Below are 17,255 nucleotides of genomic sequence, written 5' to 3' on the forward strand. Positions count from 1 at the left end.
TTTTGCTGTCCCGTCATTCTAGACCCTCGCTCACTACCTTGTGAACATTTGGGCCAGTTTTATTCCCTTCTACATGTAAATCGGCATTTCTCTTTTGCCTTGGCATACATAATACCAATCATTCTGAGACCACAGGAAAGGTTTTACCTTAAGATTTATTGCACACTGTAGGCAACTGCTATAAGCCATCAAAGAACAAAGCATGGCTACACAATTACACCTTCAACGAATACACCAATTGTATAAATACAATTTTGTGTTAACACTTAAGAAGGAACAGTATTTAACACCAGAGGCTTTGGAATGGACATTTCTGCATCAGCAAAGGTTCAGAGTGAGAACACACCACCAGACTTAAAATCTCTGATAACCCCAGCCTCCTTAGTCACTATGCTCAGGAATCTTCTTCCCACTGCCCCCTCTATTTGTTTTTTTTCCTTTCCATTTTATACTTGCAACTTTTTTACTTCCTCGCCCTCAGCTTATCCCTCTTTCCATGTTGTAGAGAATATCAACTTTTCTCTGGAAGTATTTTAGCAAACCTATTTTTAAAGTGTGAAAAGTCCATATGACCTAATAGTTTGTTTTTGGGTGCATGGTCCAGGAATTCACATAAATTTACACTAAGGAAATAGTGATGCTTTAAAAAATGTCTTATTTAGGTGTTATTTATAACAGCAGAAAATTTAAAACTATCTCCACAACAGGGAATTGTTGTATAAATTAAAATATATCCACAGAAACTTATGAAATAATTAAAATTTGTTTGTGAAGGATATTTAATAACAAGGTAGATAACATAGGCTTATACAACATGTAACTATACTGTAGCTGAAGTAAAACATCCTGTTCACTGGATAAAAAGGACCTTTTTATAAGCATACACTTCAGTGCAATTAAAAAAAAAACACTACAATTTCAGAACTTCATAGTTTATCCTCTTATCTTTTCAAAGGAAAAAAAAATCCTTTGAAAGTCATTTGAAGCTTGGGACAAAAATTCCATAGCTATATTCCCAGGATCACTGTCAAGTCTTCATGATTCAGATGATACAAGGGAAACTTCAATTCAACCTTTTAGAGAAGACATTCCAGCTCGCATGATCTCATCAACCAGGAGAATGTTGGTGGCAATCACAGTGCTTGAAGGGGAAAGAAAAATCAGGTGGCTTAGATTTGAAATACATTAATTCCACTCAAATTCCCAGTTCTAACTAAACTGCACACGTTACATCTAATTTAATTTCCCTTTCCCTCTCTACCCACCCTAGGTTATAGTTCACTTCCTTTTACTTTCAGTTGATTACATTTTTATGGGGGTTGGGAAAAGAACTAAACAGGATATAACAAATGAACAGTATGATGATTCCCTAACAATCATTTTAGTTTTAACTTTCCCAGACTTACCATGAGTGCAGAAGCTGTTTCTTTACACAATAATTATCCCATATGCCTGCTTCTGCTGCTACCATTGGCTCACCTAAAAAGTAATCAAATCTTTTTGAAATTACATATAGATCACAAAATCAGCAGGCTGCCAACAAAAATTAACACAAAGAACATTTTCTGCTGCTTTGCACATCACTGATTACTCATTTCTGACAGTATTAACTATGAAGATCCCAAACTCCACTATGAGTCTTATTTTCTACTCCAAACCATGTGGATCCAGTCCACAGTTTCTTTGATGAGTGGTTGACCTTAACTTGGAAGACTTTCAGTGACAGGGAATTACTATTTGGTTGCCAATGTTTGATCAGCTTGATATTTTGTGACAAAGTCCTGTTTATTCAGATTAAAGCAAACACATGAGTTATAGTCTGATCAAAATGGATTTATCATTACCTTCACTCCAGAAACCTTTCCTATTAAAGTGAATACAAGTGAAGTTGTTGACAATACTAGGTCTCACTCATGCTTACTATATGGATATATTTCGGTTCTTGACTCTACTTTGAGCTTGTGTAATTTGTTCAAAGCCTATAAGACCATGGGCTTTAAATGATATCCAGTTAAAGTTCATTTCATCAGATTTGACCCCCTCTTCACCCATTAATATGATCACCCAATGGCATTTTCTCATCAAAGTCCTGATGCAAAAAATTGAATAAGCCAATCTCAATATGAAACTTCAATATTACTCTGAACCACGTACCACTGCCTGGCAGTACCTCAAACAAATTTGTACTCTGAAATTATTCAAATGTCTACTCTAGTCCCTTAAATTACTATACTTACTCATTCTAAATTTATATACCCAATATTATTCCATTCTAAAACCCTGAGTTCCTTGAAAGTTAGTATTGGGGTCAAACATCAAAATAAACGGCAGATATTCTCCCCTCTAAAAATAATTTTATTTTCTTACCTGTGTTCAAGTCTACGCCAACAAGCTGACCTGATTCTGAATGTTCTGCTTGTACTTTAACTAGTGTTTCCTGAAGGTCAAATCCAGAGTTCTGAGCAAGAACCTAAAATAAGCAAATTTAATTCAAAAGACATAACCTAAGGAATTGATAGTCAAATCTACAATAAATGACCATTATTTCCAACTAATTAAAATAAAATCGAGTAAAGCAAAACCATTACTCACTCTACATTTACATGCTACTTTAGCCCAGCAATACACTGATCATAAAACTATACCCTCAAATGAGCACACAAAAGAAAACAATGAATCACAAAGTAACTAAAATGAAACAAAAAAGCAAGGCTGTATACTTGAGTATAACTCTTATACCACAAACCCTCAAGTTCTCTCTTGCTATCTACTACCTTCAGATACTGACATCTCTCCTTAACAGTTACTTTTAAGATGGTTTGGATGAACTAGTGCCAGAAAGAAAATCAATCAGACTAATCCAAAATCAACATTATGATAAAGCCCATTTATCAGTAAGGTTTAATCGTTAAAATGTTTTTGTGTAGTTTAGAAAACTGAGCATTAATAAAATATTCACACCTTGGGAATAATAAGCAATGCATCAGCAAATGCTTGGACTCCAAGTTGGGCCCTGCCCTTTACACTGGGCTTATATTTAACCAGAGCTTCTGCCATTGCCACTTCCACTGCACCGGCACCTGGAACCACACAGCCTGTTGGGTTGGGGGGAGAAGAGAAATGCTAAACTACAAAGAATAAAACTATATAATCATTTATAAGGAAAAGAGGATAACAGTGTAAAACATATGAAATAGACATTAACTTTATTCAGAGTTTATTATGGCCAAAACAATTGGAATATTGCATTTGAAAGCCATAATAAAGGCAACAAATAGAAAACTTCAATTTTTTTTTTCTTTTTGTGCATGGGCCAGCAATCAAACCCAGGTCTCTCACAAGACAGGTGAGCATTCTACCACTGAATTCCCCGTGCTCCCAGGATAGTTCAATTTAACCAGAACTTGGCAGCAATTCCAAGCTATTAATTTGTATTCACCTTTAATAATGACATGCTATGAAGAAAAATTAGCATACCATCATAACCATTTTAAAGGGAAGACTATACTTTTGCATGGTGTCTGGCTGTGTAAACTACTGATAAAAAGAACACAGTATTCAGCCATGCTTTCAGATCAGCAAAAAAGAAACCATTTTAAAAGATAACTGTACTTTCCTGTGTATTACATTTAAGGGATCTTAAATCAGGAACACATTAAGAATCTTACCATCATCAATAGCATTTTTGACAGCCCTCAGGCCATCTCGTATTGCATCTTTGATTTGAGTGAGTGTGTGTTTATTTGGTCCTTTCACCAATAATGTCACAGAACGAGGATTGTTACATTTCTCAATAAAGGTGAACTTTTCTTCTCCCTAAGTGAAGAAATGTCATTTTCAAAACAGGATTTGGTTATGAAAAGAATGAACAGAGGGGGAGTGGCTTATGGAAAGACTAAACAGGGAACAACACTGGTCAAAGAATAACAATGATTATTTCTAAAAAGTTACATATAAATGAAATGGGACTTTCCTCTCAATGGTTCATAATTACTACACATAAACAATCAAAAGGTATGTAAATAAAGCAAAAACCCTAACCCTAAATGAATTTCTACTACTAAAGAATTCATAAACGAAAAGTATCATTACCTTAAGAAGGAAAATGCACTTACCAATGTATACTCATAAACAAGGCCTGCATGCCCCAAACAGTCAGGATTTAGGTCATCCAAAGAATTTAGAGCAACCCCACCACAAGCAAGAGTCAGCCTGAAATTTCAAAGTGTTTGAAAGAGACATATAAGCAAAGTTTGTAGGTAACAATCTTTTAGAATTACATACTAAAATTATATTCCAATATTAGCAAGTCCCACACACATCACTCCAATGCAAGACAGAACATTCATCCTCAACCAGCTAAAAGCTGCTCTGTTCTCTCACACTCAATATTCAAACCACTGTTCCCAAGTCTTCCAAGTGTTTTCCCAAAGAAAACACTCCTTTGATGTGAAACCCAGAGGACACTGCATATAATACTTAATTTTCGTGGCAACAGAACAGTCTGTTTTCAAACAAACACCCTTAATTCAGTTCTGAATGGAGGTGTTCCTGCTACCCTCCAGCAAGAGAGAACTAATGTCACCATACAAGTGGACAAAAGCTCTGCATGAAGCTCTTTGGGACAGTTATTTTTCTGAATCCCCTTAAAAACTGCCTCTTGACATGGGAAAATATGTACAATATACGCCACGATGTAAAAATAAAACAAGCAATAATCTCAAATTAACTTGTACAGTAAGTAAAATTCATGAAACTCAGATAATCTGTTACCCATACCTCTCCATATTTCTCCTTTTAGCTCTGCGCAGAGCTACTATGCCTTCTTTTGCAAGAGCATCTAAGGAAAAGGGGTCAATTCCCTATGGCAAAAATAAAATGAGTTTCATTATCTTGCACCCTAAAAAATAAAAGATGTTGCAAACTATTCAGTTTAGGAATCCAAATTTCATTCTTACCTTTTGATTAATGACAACAAATCCTTTATTTGAATCACCGCAGACTTTCTTTTTCAGTTCTACTATTTTTTTAACTCTATCTTCAATGAATTTTCTTTCAGCTTTAACTAGTTTCTCTCTCTCTTCTGCACTCTTGTAAAAAAAGCCAGAGTTCACTTCTCTATTGAAAAAAAAAAATAACAGACTGAAAAAACAGTTAACAATTCTTTTTTGTAGAATATAAGGCAGCAGCCTCGGAAACCAAGTTTGTATTGAGATTTAACAGTCACTGAGCCCTAATCTCAGCCCTGAATATTTTTAGAGGTTTCTCTTCCCAAACCCAAGGGAAGCATTATTGTTCTTATACGGGGGAAACCAAGTTTCACAAGTGACCTGCCCCAAATACTAAGTAAGGTCTTCACCTCCCCAATCTCACTTTTAAGACCTATAAACTCACGTTTTTTCATATTCTAATGACACATTGCATGTGAGGATGTACGCATCTTCTACTCTTTTTTTCATATCAGGATGCCGTGCCCCATGGTCCAAAACAAGCCCTCTGATTAAGCTGTCAAAAACACATTGGAAAGAAACCCGTATTGTCATAAATTCCAATAGGTATAACACACACTAATAAATAAAAAATAGTGAACTGAAACTGCATTAGTAATTTTCACACAATGAGCTTTAGTTCTTGAATTACTTGGCAGCAAGTATTACTTAAGCCTGGGAGAGACGTGCAAATATTCAGAACGTGAAAAATCAGTATTTCAGAACATGACAAAAAATAAGTAATTCAAACAAACAAAAGTATAAAATTCTGCAGAGAAATAGCCTTAACTGGCAGGAAGGCTATCAAATTGTGATCATCTCCACTTTAAATTCAAACTATGCCTTTCAAAAGATTTTCTTTTAAATTTCCAATTGTCTCCCATTATGCTTTGGGCCCACCGAAGGAGCGATATACATCACTTCTCAGGATGAGCATTCCAACCATAAACATTTAACCTCATTTCAAGAGGAACTGTTACTAAGGGTAAATATAATATTTATCCAGGCATACACACTTAATTAAATATTACAAAATCAGCCAAAAAATGTCTTGTGTGAAACACTGGCAAATTTCTAAAGGCATTTTATTAATTATCTCATAGCATTCTACCTTGTATCAGTTTCAGACTTATGTTTCATTTCCATGATTTCAACCATGAACAGGTCGATAGGTTCATCTTGTTTTTTAATGGCCAAAATGGAGTCCACTACAGCCTATGGTAAAAGAATAACCATTAAACAAATTTGATTGGCAAAAATGGAAATTGTTTGCCCTTCAGAAATTTAAAGTTGACAGTTTAACTTCAAAATCTCTAAACAATTTCATTTTCCTATATGAGCTAACAGAGTACATTACTTGGAAGGGCTGAAGTCATTTACATCTCTGAAATCTCATTAATCTGTAATTACCTGAGAATCATGCACTTCCCTCCTGCTACTCTATCAAAAATACTTATAACCAGGTATAAAACAAAGGCCAGGTACCAATACTCTGAAGATAGTTTTTACAGAAGCATCTCCAAATCATAAAAACAAACCTACTCATTACACACAATGTAATACTGTAAAAACTTCACATACTACCCTGTAACTAGAATTGGTAAATATATTGATATTTTATATACCAAGGATTTTCAATGTAGGTGATGTACCAGACATATTCTAAATTTAACACATACCTCTGTTAAGACATCAGCAAGTTCAGCATGAACTTTAGTACGCAGAGATGTTCTAGCCACATTCATCAGTGTTTCTCTGTCCATCTCTTTGCTTACTTTGATTTGTTCCAAAAACTGAAGTGCCTTTTCCTTTGCAGCTTCAAATCCTTCTGTTATTATTCTGGGATGAAGACCCTAAAATAAACACACAATTACAAAACCACCACTGACACTGGTATTAGTCAATTAGACGCAACTGCAGTTCATGATAAAGGTCGGATAGTTCTGAAGGGGTGTTCTGAGTCATTCATACACTTTAATACAGTTAAAAAAATAATGTGCTGAACTTCTGAATACATTTAAAAGGATAAATATTCCTTTCAATGCAGAGGAAAAGAACAGATATTGCTCTTGCACAGCGTCAAAACCAAGGGAACTATATAAAGCACACTTGGGTGTTCACTGTGCAAACCAAAGACAATGTCCAAACTCAAAACTACCCTAAGTTGCAGTTAATAGGAACAATTTACTTTTTCTGGAATTCATATCATTTACTAATAAAAACAAATACAAGGAAAGCTAAGAGTCTGTTTTCTCTTTGTTTCCTGTAAAGTCATTCTGACATTGAATTTGTAGTCATGGAGTTTGCTGCGGCCCTGGAAGTACTTAGGAATAAAAAGGTTGTGAAATTCTGATTTAAGGTTTTGGTTGGCCTTCCCTTAGAAATATACATAGTCATACACATTTGATTTCTAAGCCCCTATATATTAATGTCTGTAGAATAAAGATGGACATAAAAATTATATGCAATGCAACTTGATAAAATTGTTTTTTCAGGCAAGGAAGATCCCTCATCTTGTCTGGGGTCAGAAATAAATTTGTGTCAGACAATGAAGTAACTATGAACACATCAATTACTATAAATAAAATTCAGGTATTTCCTATATATACAATACAATTCAGAGATGCATAAACCATGTATACTTCAGAAATGTAGAGATCCGCTTGTTTCAGCAGCTCTCCAATGATCAGGACATTTGAAGTAGTACCATCACCAGTTATGTCATCCTGGGCTGTTGCTACTTTTGCTATTAAGGAAGCTGTTGGGTGTTGAATTTGCTGAAAAGAGAAAAAGAAAAAAAAACCACTTAATGACTTAAAATGAAGCAATCCAATTATACCTCAAATAAATGGGTAAAGGGCCTGTTAAAGTGCTATTCATTTAAATGAACTGCTAAAATGTTCGGCATTGCTATTACTGTATACCAATTCATTGTTTAAATCTCAGATTATCTCCACTGCAGAAGCTTGAAGTTAAGGTTTAAGATGACAGAACAATTAACAGCAACAGATGAACCCTACATTCACCTCGTTTTCAACAGCACCCTAGTCTTAATTACATAGGATCCAATCAAGGCTTCTGTACTGCATTTAGTTCTCATGACTCACTATAGTTCTTTAGTCTAAAACAGTTGGCCAGCTTATGTCTTTGGTGACTCATTTCTTTTTAGAATCTAGGTTTTGCTATTATCTAAGATTTGCTGATTTTTGACAAATTGCATACTTTTCACTGTGTCTTATCACCAGGCACATTATGACAGGTCATGGAAAAACTTTTCTTTTGGATCTGGAAAAACAACAAAGGCAACAAGCTAATAAGGACGTTTGAGCAAACAACCGTAAAAACAAGTATGAACTGTGTATGAGATTAGCATTGTGTCTATTTCTTAGGTGTGATAACAGTATTTAGTAAATCCATGTAAAGGGTATAGATCTTAGTTTTTCAAAATGAAAAATTAAAAATGGATCTCTTGAGATTGGAGAAAGAGAGACAAGTGACAGCTTTGGAGGTGATAATGCTTTATTTCTTAAGAGAGTAAATGCACATGATTGCTTTACACTTATTTGTTAAACTGTAAACATTGTACTGCTTCTCTTTATTATAAATACAAAACAAAAGGCAAAGCAAATAAGTATCTGATCAAAGAAATGCAAGTTAAAAGATATTTGTAATAACCACCATGTAGATTTGACTTTTCTGACATGTTTATGTGATTGCTCCCAATTGTTCCCTACTGGCATTGTCACCATTTAATCCATCAAAACAAACTATACCGTCTAGGTTAGCTAGTCCTTACTGAAGAATATTTGGATGTTGACGGCATACTTGTCTACCATCAAAATCCTAAATTTTATTCTGAACTCAAATCACAGCTCATTCCCTCTTTCTGGATTTACTGTTTTGGCAATTCATGAATGAGTAAAACGATTATTACTTTCAAATATCTCGTATTCTCCAGCCATTTGGGACTTTAAAATGGTAAAGCCTTAAAGAAAAGGTTTTATTTCCCCGCCACTTGCAAGTAAGATGGAAGGGCTTTAAAAAGTGAAAAAGTGTGATCATCCTGTTCCATTTTGCCCATCTGACTCTATCAATCACTCTTAATTTTTCAGATGCTATTTTAATTAACTTTAATATTATAACTGTTTAAAAATGTAAGTGAGATCTAGATCCCATCACTGTATTCTGTCATATTAACGATGGCATTCCTAATCTTGAGAAAAGACAGATTTTCCCACAAATCAAACGTACTATGGAAAATCAAGACATTTTTGTCCTACAATATCCTCTCACCATTTCATGAAGCAGCACATTGCCATCTTTAGTAAGCTTGATGTCTCCAGCTCCAGAAACAAGCCTGTTCAATGAGCAGAAATTAATTACTGTGATTTTCTCTCCAACAGAGACAAAATAAACAGTCCCATTTAAAAAAAAAAAAGTGTTTCATAAAAAATCGGGCTTCATCCACAGCTCCACAGCTTCACAGGGCGCTGGAAATCTCTATTCCCAGTCAACAGAGATGGTGCAGTGCCCACCCCCTCCCTTCAGAGACAGTCTGCCGAACCCTCATTACCGCAGGAAGACATAGGGATGGTGGGGTGGGGGGTGCGGCGCACGAGGGCGGCTTTGTTCCCCACGGAGGCCGCAAGAAAGAATAGCCGGAATCAAGGTACCCGGCACAGGAAAATAGGACAGACCCGTCCCGGAGGGTGCGGAGGCTCGGAGGAGACGGTTTCGAGTTCCGGGTTCCCCGCACCCTGGTCCCGTCGAGCCGCGAGGTGCGCGGTCCCCGGCCCGCCCGGCCCTCCCCGCCAACCCTGCCTCACATCTTCATGGTGCCCTTGGGCCCCAGGTTGGTCCTCAGCACGTCCTGCAGTCCTCGCGCCGCGCTTATGTTGACCGCAAGCGCCGCCTGGGCTCGAGCCACCTCGGCCTTCGGGTTCAGGGTCTTCACAGCCGCCATAGTTGACCCAGCAGAGACCGAGGAAAAAAAACCCAAGACCGATTCAGCGTGGCCGGAAGGTGATATTCGGAACCCTTCTGGAAAAGTCGGGTACGCTAGGCCCGCCCCAGCGTGCGCGCGCGCCGCCGTCATTGGGCCGCGGCTCAGCCGGCACCCGCTCATTGGGCAGTGGCCGCTCTGCCCGAGGCTCCGCCCCACGTTCTGGGCTCCTCCCCCTCACGCCCTTGGCGCAGCGTCATTGGAGCGTATTCCCCTGGCGCGCAGGCGCCTAGATTTCCGGTGTGGCGGCGGGCTGGCAGGAGTTTAGGGACCCTGGATCTCAGGACATAGGCAGGGGTGAGGCCTGCGGGAGAAGATTGGAGAGCAAGCAACCCTTTCCTGGAGTCTTCTATCCTCATAGCTTAGGGTGGGCTTCTTCCCTCCCTCACTTGCGCGATTTGCTCTGTTTCCTTCCCCTGCCTCTTTTATCTCTTTCACCATTTAAAGCAATAAACAAATATACATTCTTTACATTTTTAAAATTTTTTATTTCAACATTTGTTCCCTCTATTATTTATTTTTAATCCATATTTTTTACTCATAAATGGAGGATCAGACACAAGATTTTCACAATCACACAGTCGTCGCATTGTGAAAGCTGTATCATACAATCATCTACGTCTATACAATCAGCTCTACAGTTTCAGGAATTCCCTCTAGTCTCTCTAATATACCTTAAACTAAAAAGACAATTCTATACTTAGCTTCCAGAGGAGCCGCCAAACTGCCTTCCACAGCGGTTGTACCGTATGACGTTCCCACCAACAGTGGATACGTGTGCCCCTTTCTCTACATCCTCTCCAGCACTTGTGGTCTTCTGTTCTTTTGCTAATGACCATTCTGGTAGGTGTGGAATGGTATCTCATTGTGGTTTTGATTTGCATTTCTCTAATAGCCAGGGAAGTTGAGCATCTTTCCCTGTGCCTTTTAGCCATTTGTATTTCCTCTTCTGAGAAGTGTCAGTTCACGTCTTTGTAATTGGGTTGTTTGTCTTTTCGTTGTTGAGTTGAACAATCTCTTTATATCTCTGGATACTAGAGACCCTTATCTGGTCTGTCATTTCCAAATATTGTCTCCCATTGTGTAGGCTGTCTTTTTACTTTCTTGGCAAAGTTCTCTGTTAACTGTTTGCTTTGTGCCAGATTCTGTGGAGATACAGAAACTAATCTGATGAGGACTCTCCCTCCTCAGAATTAAACCTTGGTATTTTAGACTTTGCAGAGATAAAGGGATGTAATAAAGCAAGGTAGAAGTGTTAGATGTCTATAGAAAGCTACGGATTGTTGCCATGGGAGTCGAGGAGAAGCAACTCAGTCCTCTCGAATGGCTCAGAACAATATCCGAGGCCACCATGCCTTAAAGGCAGGTTTGAAAACAACTTAAAGGCTTCATAGACCAAAAAATTCCAAAAGATTTCCAAAATTGTTTCCTAACATCTAATCCTCCCCCCCACCAGGTATGTGATAATGTTTTTGTACTTTGTTTTTAATAGATGCTAATGAAAATTGTTAGGAATTCAGAAGATGCAAAAGAACATAAGGTAAAAAGTTAAGTCTTTCTCCCTTTCACATTTCAACTTTTTCCAGGCAAGCACAGAGAGCTTCAGATACTTTCTGAATTCCCCCAATGATTATTTTAATGCAATTTTAGTGACATATATTCACATACCATACAGTCATTCCCAGATGATTTTTAAGTTTACAAATGTATGTAAATTTTAAGTACTTTTCTCACACAGATTGGCAATTTATAATATGCACTGTTGGATGACCTGCTTTTTGGGGAAAAAAAAGTAAAATTTCTCATCCTCATTAACAGCTGCATAACATTCTTTGTAAGAATGATATAATTAACAAGTAACGTATTGATTGGCATTTGAATTGTTCTCAATCTTCCGTTTGGTCTGCGGTGAATATCCTGGTGTATAGTTGATTTAGGTAGATTTGTATTTTTAAGAACCACAAAGACGTAAGTTTGAGTAACAGCACTACACGGTAGAAGGTGACTTGTAATTAGTTCTGCAGACATTTCTTAGTGTGAGTGTGAATTTACCATAACCACTGTTACATAAGTATGCGGAAAATAGGTATTATCAGGTGAACAGAGATGAGGGTGATGGAATTTCTTGCATTTTTTTGTAGGTAGGGGAAGGGAGAGTGAGAAGACTTCTGAGTGGGCTGCCTTGGTCAGGTCTGTGACTAGAATGAGGCCAGTGAAGCACTTAGCTGGTGTGCAGAATTTAATGGGGCACCCAAAAACTCAGTGATCTACATTAATAATACTTTAATGAAATATTTTTAGATATCAGAATTAATGCCAACAATCCATGATAGACAAATAACAGTATTTTAAATTAGGTGTCTCCACTGATTCCCTACCAGGCATTAGTCAAAATTCTTAGCAAAAGGATCCAGACAATCTATTTGCATGTTTCATTCTGCTAGTCTCAGTCTCACTTTCAAGCAATTTAAAGTATATGGTTAAATTGATTATTTTCAGTATATGATACAAAATAGAGTAATATGGATTAGACAATGTTTTGTCTTGTTTTTAATCCCTGAATAGGGATTAAAAGAAACAGCTGCCTCTACCAGATGGATTAGGATTAAAACATGGCTTTTCTAGAGCAATGTATGCTAATGTTTGTAAAGAATGAGGATTTTAGAATGCATTTTGGAGAATTTCAGACAAAAAGGTAAGCTGCTTTGTAGTAGCTGTTCTGGTTTGCAAGCTGCTGGAATGCAATATATCAGAAACAAATGGCTTTAAAAAAGGGGGAATTTATTATGTTGCAGGTTTACATGTTCCAAGGCTGTGAAAATGTCCAAATTAAAGCAAAGCTATAGAAATGTCTAATCTAGGGCATCCAGGAAAACATACCTTGGTTCAACAAGGCCACTGATGTTTAGGGTTACTCAATTGGAAAGGCACAGGCGAACATGTTGACAGCTGCTTTCTCTCCAGGCTTCTTGTTTCATGAAGCTCGCCTGGGAATGTTTTCCTTCTTCATTTCCAAAGGTCTCTGGCTGCCTGGGCTCTCGTGGTTCTCATGGCTCTGAAGCTTTTTCCAAAATGTTTCCTCCTTTAAAGGATTCCAGTAAACTAAAGAAGACCCACCTGGAATGGGTGGAATCACATCTCCCTCTAATCAAAAGTTAATACCCACAATTGGGGTGTCACATCTCTGTGAGAATAATCTAATCAAATTTCCAACCTACAATGCTGAATAGGGATGAAAAGAAACAGGTGCCTCCACAAGATGGATGAGGATTAAAACATGGCTTTTCTAGAGCATATAATCCTTTCAAATCGACACAGTAGCAGATTTATTTTCATCCATGATTAAGAAATTGAGATGGCAGCTGGTGTTCAGCCATTCGATTAAGGGGGATTTCCAATAAAGGAGAAAATTTTAAGAAAGAACCTAATGAGACAGGGCAGTGTATTAGAAAGAATTGTAGAGTCAAACAGACTTGTGTTTGAATACTGGTTCTGCAGTGTTTAACAGTAAATGACCTTGGACTTAACATTTTTGACTTTTAAATTTTCTAATCTGTAAAGTAGGGGTAAGTGACTTCTTAGAGAAAATTAAAATGAGATAGTATATTTAACATGCTTTGCATTATGCCAGACATAGAAGGTATTCAGAAAGTTGCTACTGTTGTACTTGTAATGTAATGCCAGTATATACTTTCATAACACCTTCACATGCAGTGTCTATTTTATCCTGATAATAGAACTGTTTTATCCTAATAATAATCCTTTGAGATTGATAGGTCAAGTGTTATTAAACTGGTTTCACAAGTGATGAAATAACACAGAAAGAGGCTATATGACCAGCTCAAGGTTACGTTTGGAGGAAAGCCAAAAACCTAGGTTTCACTCTTGAGTCCTCCATTTGCCTCAGTGCCCATATCTAGATAAGCCCTGAGTGTTTTCAATTTTACTTCAGTCTATGCACTTTTCTTTGTCCCATTTCCACTACACAGGTCTAGGCCGCAGTCCATTCTTACTTGAATAACTACCATAATGTTCTTAATAGTCACTTTGGCTTTTCTTTCCCATGTTGCTCCTGGAGCCCCCTGCCAAAAATAAATCCACAAACCACAGCTCTGTTTATTCCTTACCTTGGTTCTGTTGTATACCATGTATGGACTGAATGAGTGTGGATATTTCTCAATAAAAATATTTAAAAAAACTTTTAAAAACAAACAAAAACTTCAACTCCTATGTGAGACCAAAGGAACAGATGTTTACTTGGGGCAAAATTTATATTTTCTATACACTAATTTAACTTGTATGGTCAATTTATTCATACCATAATTACATAGAACCCTGAATAGGTAGTGAGATCTTGTTGGTTTGTACAGGTTAGTGTGATGCCCTGTATTTCCCAGAGAGATTTGGGTAAAGAATAGTATTTGCAAAGCCCAGTTGATGGACTGGGGAAAAAAGTTGGAAATAATAAACTTCCCCACCTGGGGAATTCCTGATATTCTTGCAAGCATAAGTACTGGGGACAACCAGTTTAATAGGCTGAGACTTCAGTCTTGGGGCTTGCCTCTATGAAACTTATTCCTACAAAGGAGAAGCTAGGCCAACTTATGATTATGCCTGAGTCACCCCCAGAGAACCTCTTTTGTTGCTCAGATGTGGCCTCTCTCTCTAAGTCAACTGGCAGGTGAACTCTTTGTCCTCCCCTCTATGTGGCACTTGACTCCCAGAGGTGTAAATCTCCCTGGCAGCGTGGGACTTGACTTCTGCAAATGAGCCAGGACCCAGCATCATGGGATTGAGAAAGACTGCTTGATCAAAAGGGGGAAGAGTAATGAAACAAAGTTTCAGTGGCTGAGATTTCAAATAAGAGTTGAGAGGTCATTCTGGAGGTTATTCTTATGCATTACTTAGATATCCCTCTTTAGTTTTTAGTATACTAGAATAGCTAGAAGGAAATACCTGAAACTGTTGAACTGTAATCTAGTAGGCTTGATTCTTTTTTATTTCATTTCATTTTATTTTTTTAAATACCAAAAAAAAAACACCAAATAAACACAAACATTCCTATTTTGATCATTCTGTTCTACATATATAATCAGTAATTCACAATATCATCACATAGTTGCATATTCATCATCATGATCATTTCTTGGAACATTGTAGCCTTGATTCTTTCTTTTTAAATTTTTAAATTAAAAAAAATATGACAAGAAAGAAACACAAACATTCTTAACATATGATCATTCCGTTCTACATATATAATTAGTAATTCACAATATCATCACATAGCTACATATTCATCACCATGATCATTTCTTAGAACATTTGCATCAATTCAGAAAAAGAAATAAAAAGACAACAGAAAAAGAAATAAAACGAAAACAGAAAAAAAGTTATACAAACCATACCCCTTACTCTTCCCTTTCATTGATCACTAGCATTTCAAACTAAATTTATTTTAACATTTGTTCCCCCTATTATTTATTTTTATTCCATATGTCCTACCCATCTGTTGACAAGGTAGATAAAAGGAGCATCAGACACAAGGTTTTCACAATTACACAGTCACATTGTGAAAGCTGTATCATTATACAATCATCTTCAAGAAACATGGCTACTGGAACACAGCTCTACATTTTCAGGCAGTTCCCTCCAGCCTCTCCATTACATCTTGAATAACAAGGTGATACGTACTTAATGCGTAAGAATAGCCTCCAGCTCACTCTAGGGTTTTTCTCAGTCCCTTGATGCTGAGTCTCAGTTCATTCTAGGATTTCTGTCCCACGTTCCCAGGAAGGTCCACACTCCTGGGAGTCATGTCCCATGTAGACAGGGGGAGGGTGGTGAGTTTGCTTGTTGTGTTGGCTGGAGAGATAGGTCACATCTGAGCAACAAAAGAGGTTCTCTTGGGGGTGACTCTCGGGCCTGATTTTAAGTAGGCTTAATCTATCCTTTGTGGGGTTAAGTTTCATATGAACAAACCCCAAGACTGGGGGCTCAGCCTATAGCTTTGGTTGTCCACACTGCTTGTGAGAATATCAAGAATTCAACTTGGGGAAGTTGACTTTTCCCCCGTTCTCACCATTCCCTGAAGGGGACTTTGCAAATACTTTTTTATTCACTGTTCAAATCACTCCAGGATTTATCGGGGCATCTCTCTGGACAAACCAACAAAATCTCATGTCCTACTCAAGGTTCCATGTACTTATGGTGTTCAATTAAGCTATCTTTGTAAGTTATATTAGGAAATGCACTAGTCAAAATATAAATTTTGTACCAAATAAACCTTTTTTGCTTTAGTCTCACATGTAAGGTAAAATTTTAAAATATTAATTACCATCTATTTTCAGCACCCTGCAGTAATGACATTCCTTTGTTCTTCCTCATGCAAAAACATTTTTAAAATTTGTACATTTAGTCACTATCATTATACGCTATGTATTCCTAGATCATACCATCTCAGTCTTAATCATATATCTTTCTTTTTGACATCATTTGTGCCCCCAGCCCTCCTCCCTCTTTCATTCTCACATTCAGCTTCATTCAGTGTTTTAATATAATTGTATTATAGTTAGGTAGTATTGTGCTGTCCACTTCTGAGTTTTTACATTCAGTTCTGTTGCACAATCTGTATCCCTTCAGCTCCAATTACCCAATATCTTACCCTATTTCTATCTCCTGATGGTCTCTGTTACCAATGAAATTCTCCAAGTTTATTCACTAATGTCAGTTCATATCAATGAGACCGTGCAGTATTTGTCCTTTTGTTTCTGGCTAATCTCACTCGTTATAATGTCCTTATGATCCATCCATGTTGTTACATACTGCATAACTTTATTCTGTCTTACAGCTGCATAATATTCCATCATATGTATATACCACAGTTTGTTTAGCCACTCATCTGTTGATGGACATTTTGGCTCTTTCAATCTCTTCGCAACTATAAATAACACTGCCATAAACATTGGTGTGCAAGTGTCCGTTTGTGTCCTTGCCCTCATGTCCTCTGAGTAGATACCTAGCAATGGTATTGCTGGGTCATATGGCAATTCTATATTTAGCTTTTTGAGGAACCTCCAAACTGCCTTCCACAGCAGTTGTACCATTTGACATTCCCACCAGCAGTGGATAAGCGTGCTTCTTTCTCCACATCCTCTCCAGCACTTGTCATTTTCTGTTTTATTGATAATGGCCATTCTCGTGGGTGTGAGATGATATCTCATTGTGGTTTTGATTTTCATTTCTCTAATAGCCAGGGAAGTTGAGCA

General features: G+C 37.3%; 1 protein-coding gene, 1 long non-coding RNA gene and 2 other non-coding genes across 4 annotated transcripts in view; 1 reads left to right on the forward strand and 3 right to left on the reverse strand.

The window, feature by feature from the left end:
* Nucleotides 1-136: 136 nt before the first annotated feature.
* CCT6A (chaperonin containing TCP1 subunit 6A) lies at nt 137-10,063 on the reverse strand. Its single transcript, XM_077141058.1, has 14 exons — nt 9,815-10,063; nt 9,282-9,345; nt 7,631-7,765; nt 6,668-6,841; nt 6,100-6,203; nt 5,395-5,505; nt 4,959-5,118; nt 4,780-4,862; nt 4,116-4,212; nt 3,669-3,816; nt 2,962-3,095; nt 2,368-2,470; nt 1,407-1,479; nt 137-1,141 (listed from the first exon to the last, which is right to left on the reverse strand). The coding sequence occupies exons 1-14, from the start codon at nt 9,949-9,951 to the stop codon at nt 1,069-1,071; spliced, it is 1,596 nt and encodes a 531-aa protein (XP_076997173.1). The 5' UTR covers nt 9,952-10,063; the 3' UTR covers nt 137-1,068.
* Nucleotides 3,428-3,568, reverse strand: LOC143667846 (small nucleolar RNA SNORA15). The gene has a single exon (XR_013168156.1). It is a non-coding gene; the product is annotated as a small nucleolar RNA SNORA15 (small nucleolar RNA).
* LOC143667848 (small nucleolar RNA SNORA22) lies at nt 6,981-7,116 on the reverse strand. Its single transcript, XR_013168158.1, has one exon. It is a non-coding gene; the product is annotated as a small nucleolar RNA SNORA22 (small nucleolar RNA).
* Nucleotides 10,064-10,629: 566 nt separating the features above from the next.
* LOC143666517 (uncharacterized) overlaps nt 10,630-17,255 on the forward strand; it is a 36,448-nt gene continuing 29,822 nt past the window's right edge. The window contains exon 1 of the long non-coding RNA XR_013167670.1: nt 10,630-10,833. This is a non-coding gene — a long non-coding RNA (uncharacterized LOC143666517). The remainder of the gene's footprint in view (nt 10,834-17,255) is intronic.

Source organism: Tamandua tetradactyla, chromosome 23 (assembly GCF_023851605.1).
Source record: "Tamandua tetradactyla isolate mTamTet1 chromosome 23, mTamTet1.pri, whole genome shotgun sequence".
NCBI lineage: Eukaryota > Metazoa > Chordata > Mammalia > Pilosa > Myrmecophagidae > Tamandua > Tamandua tetradactyla.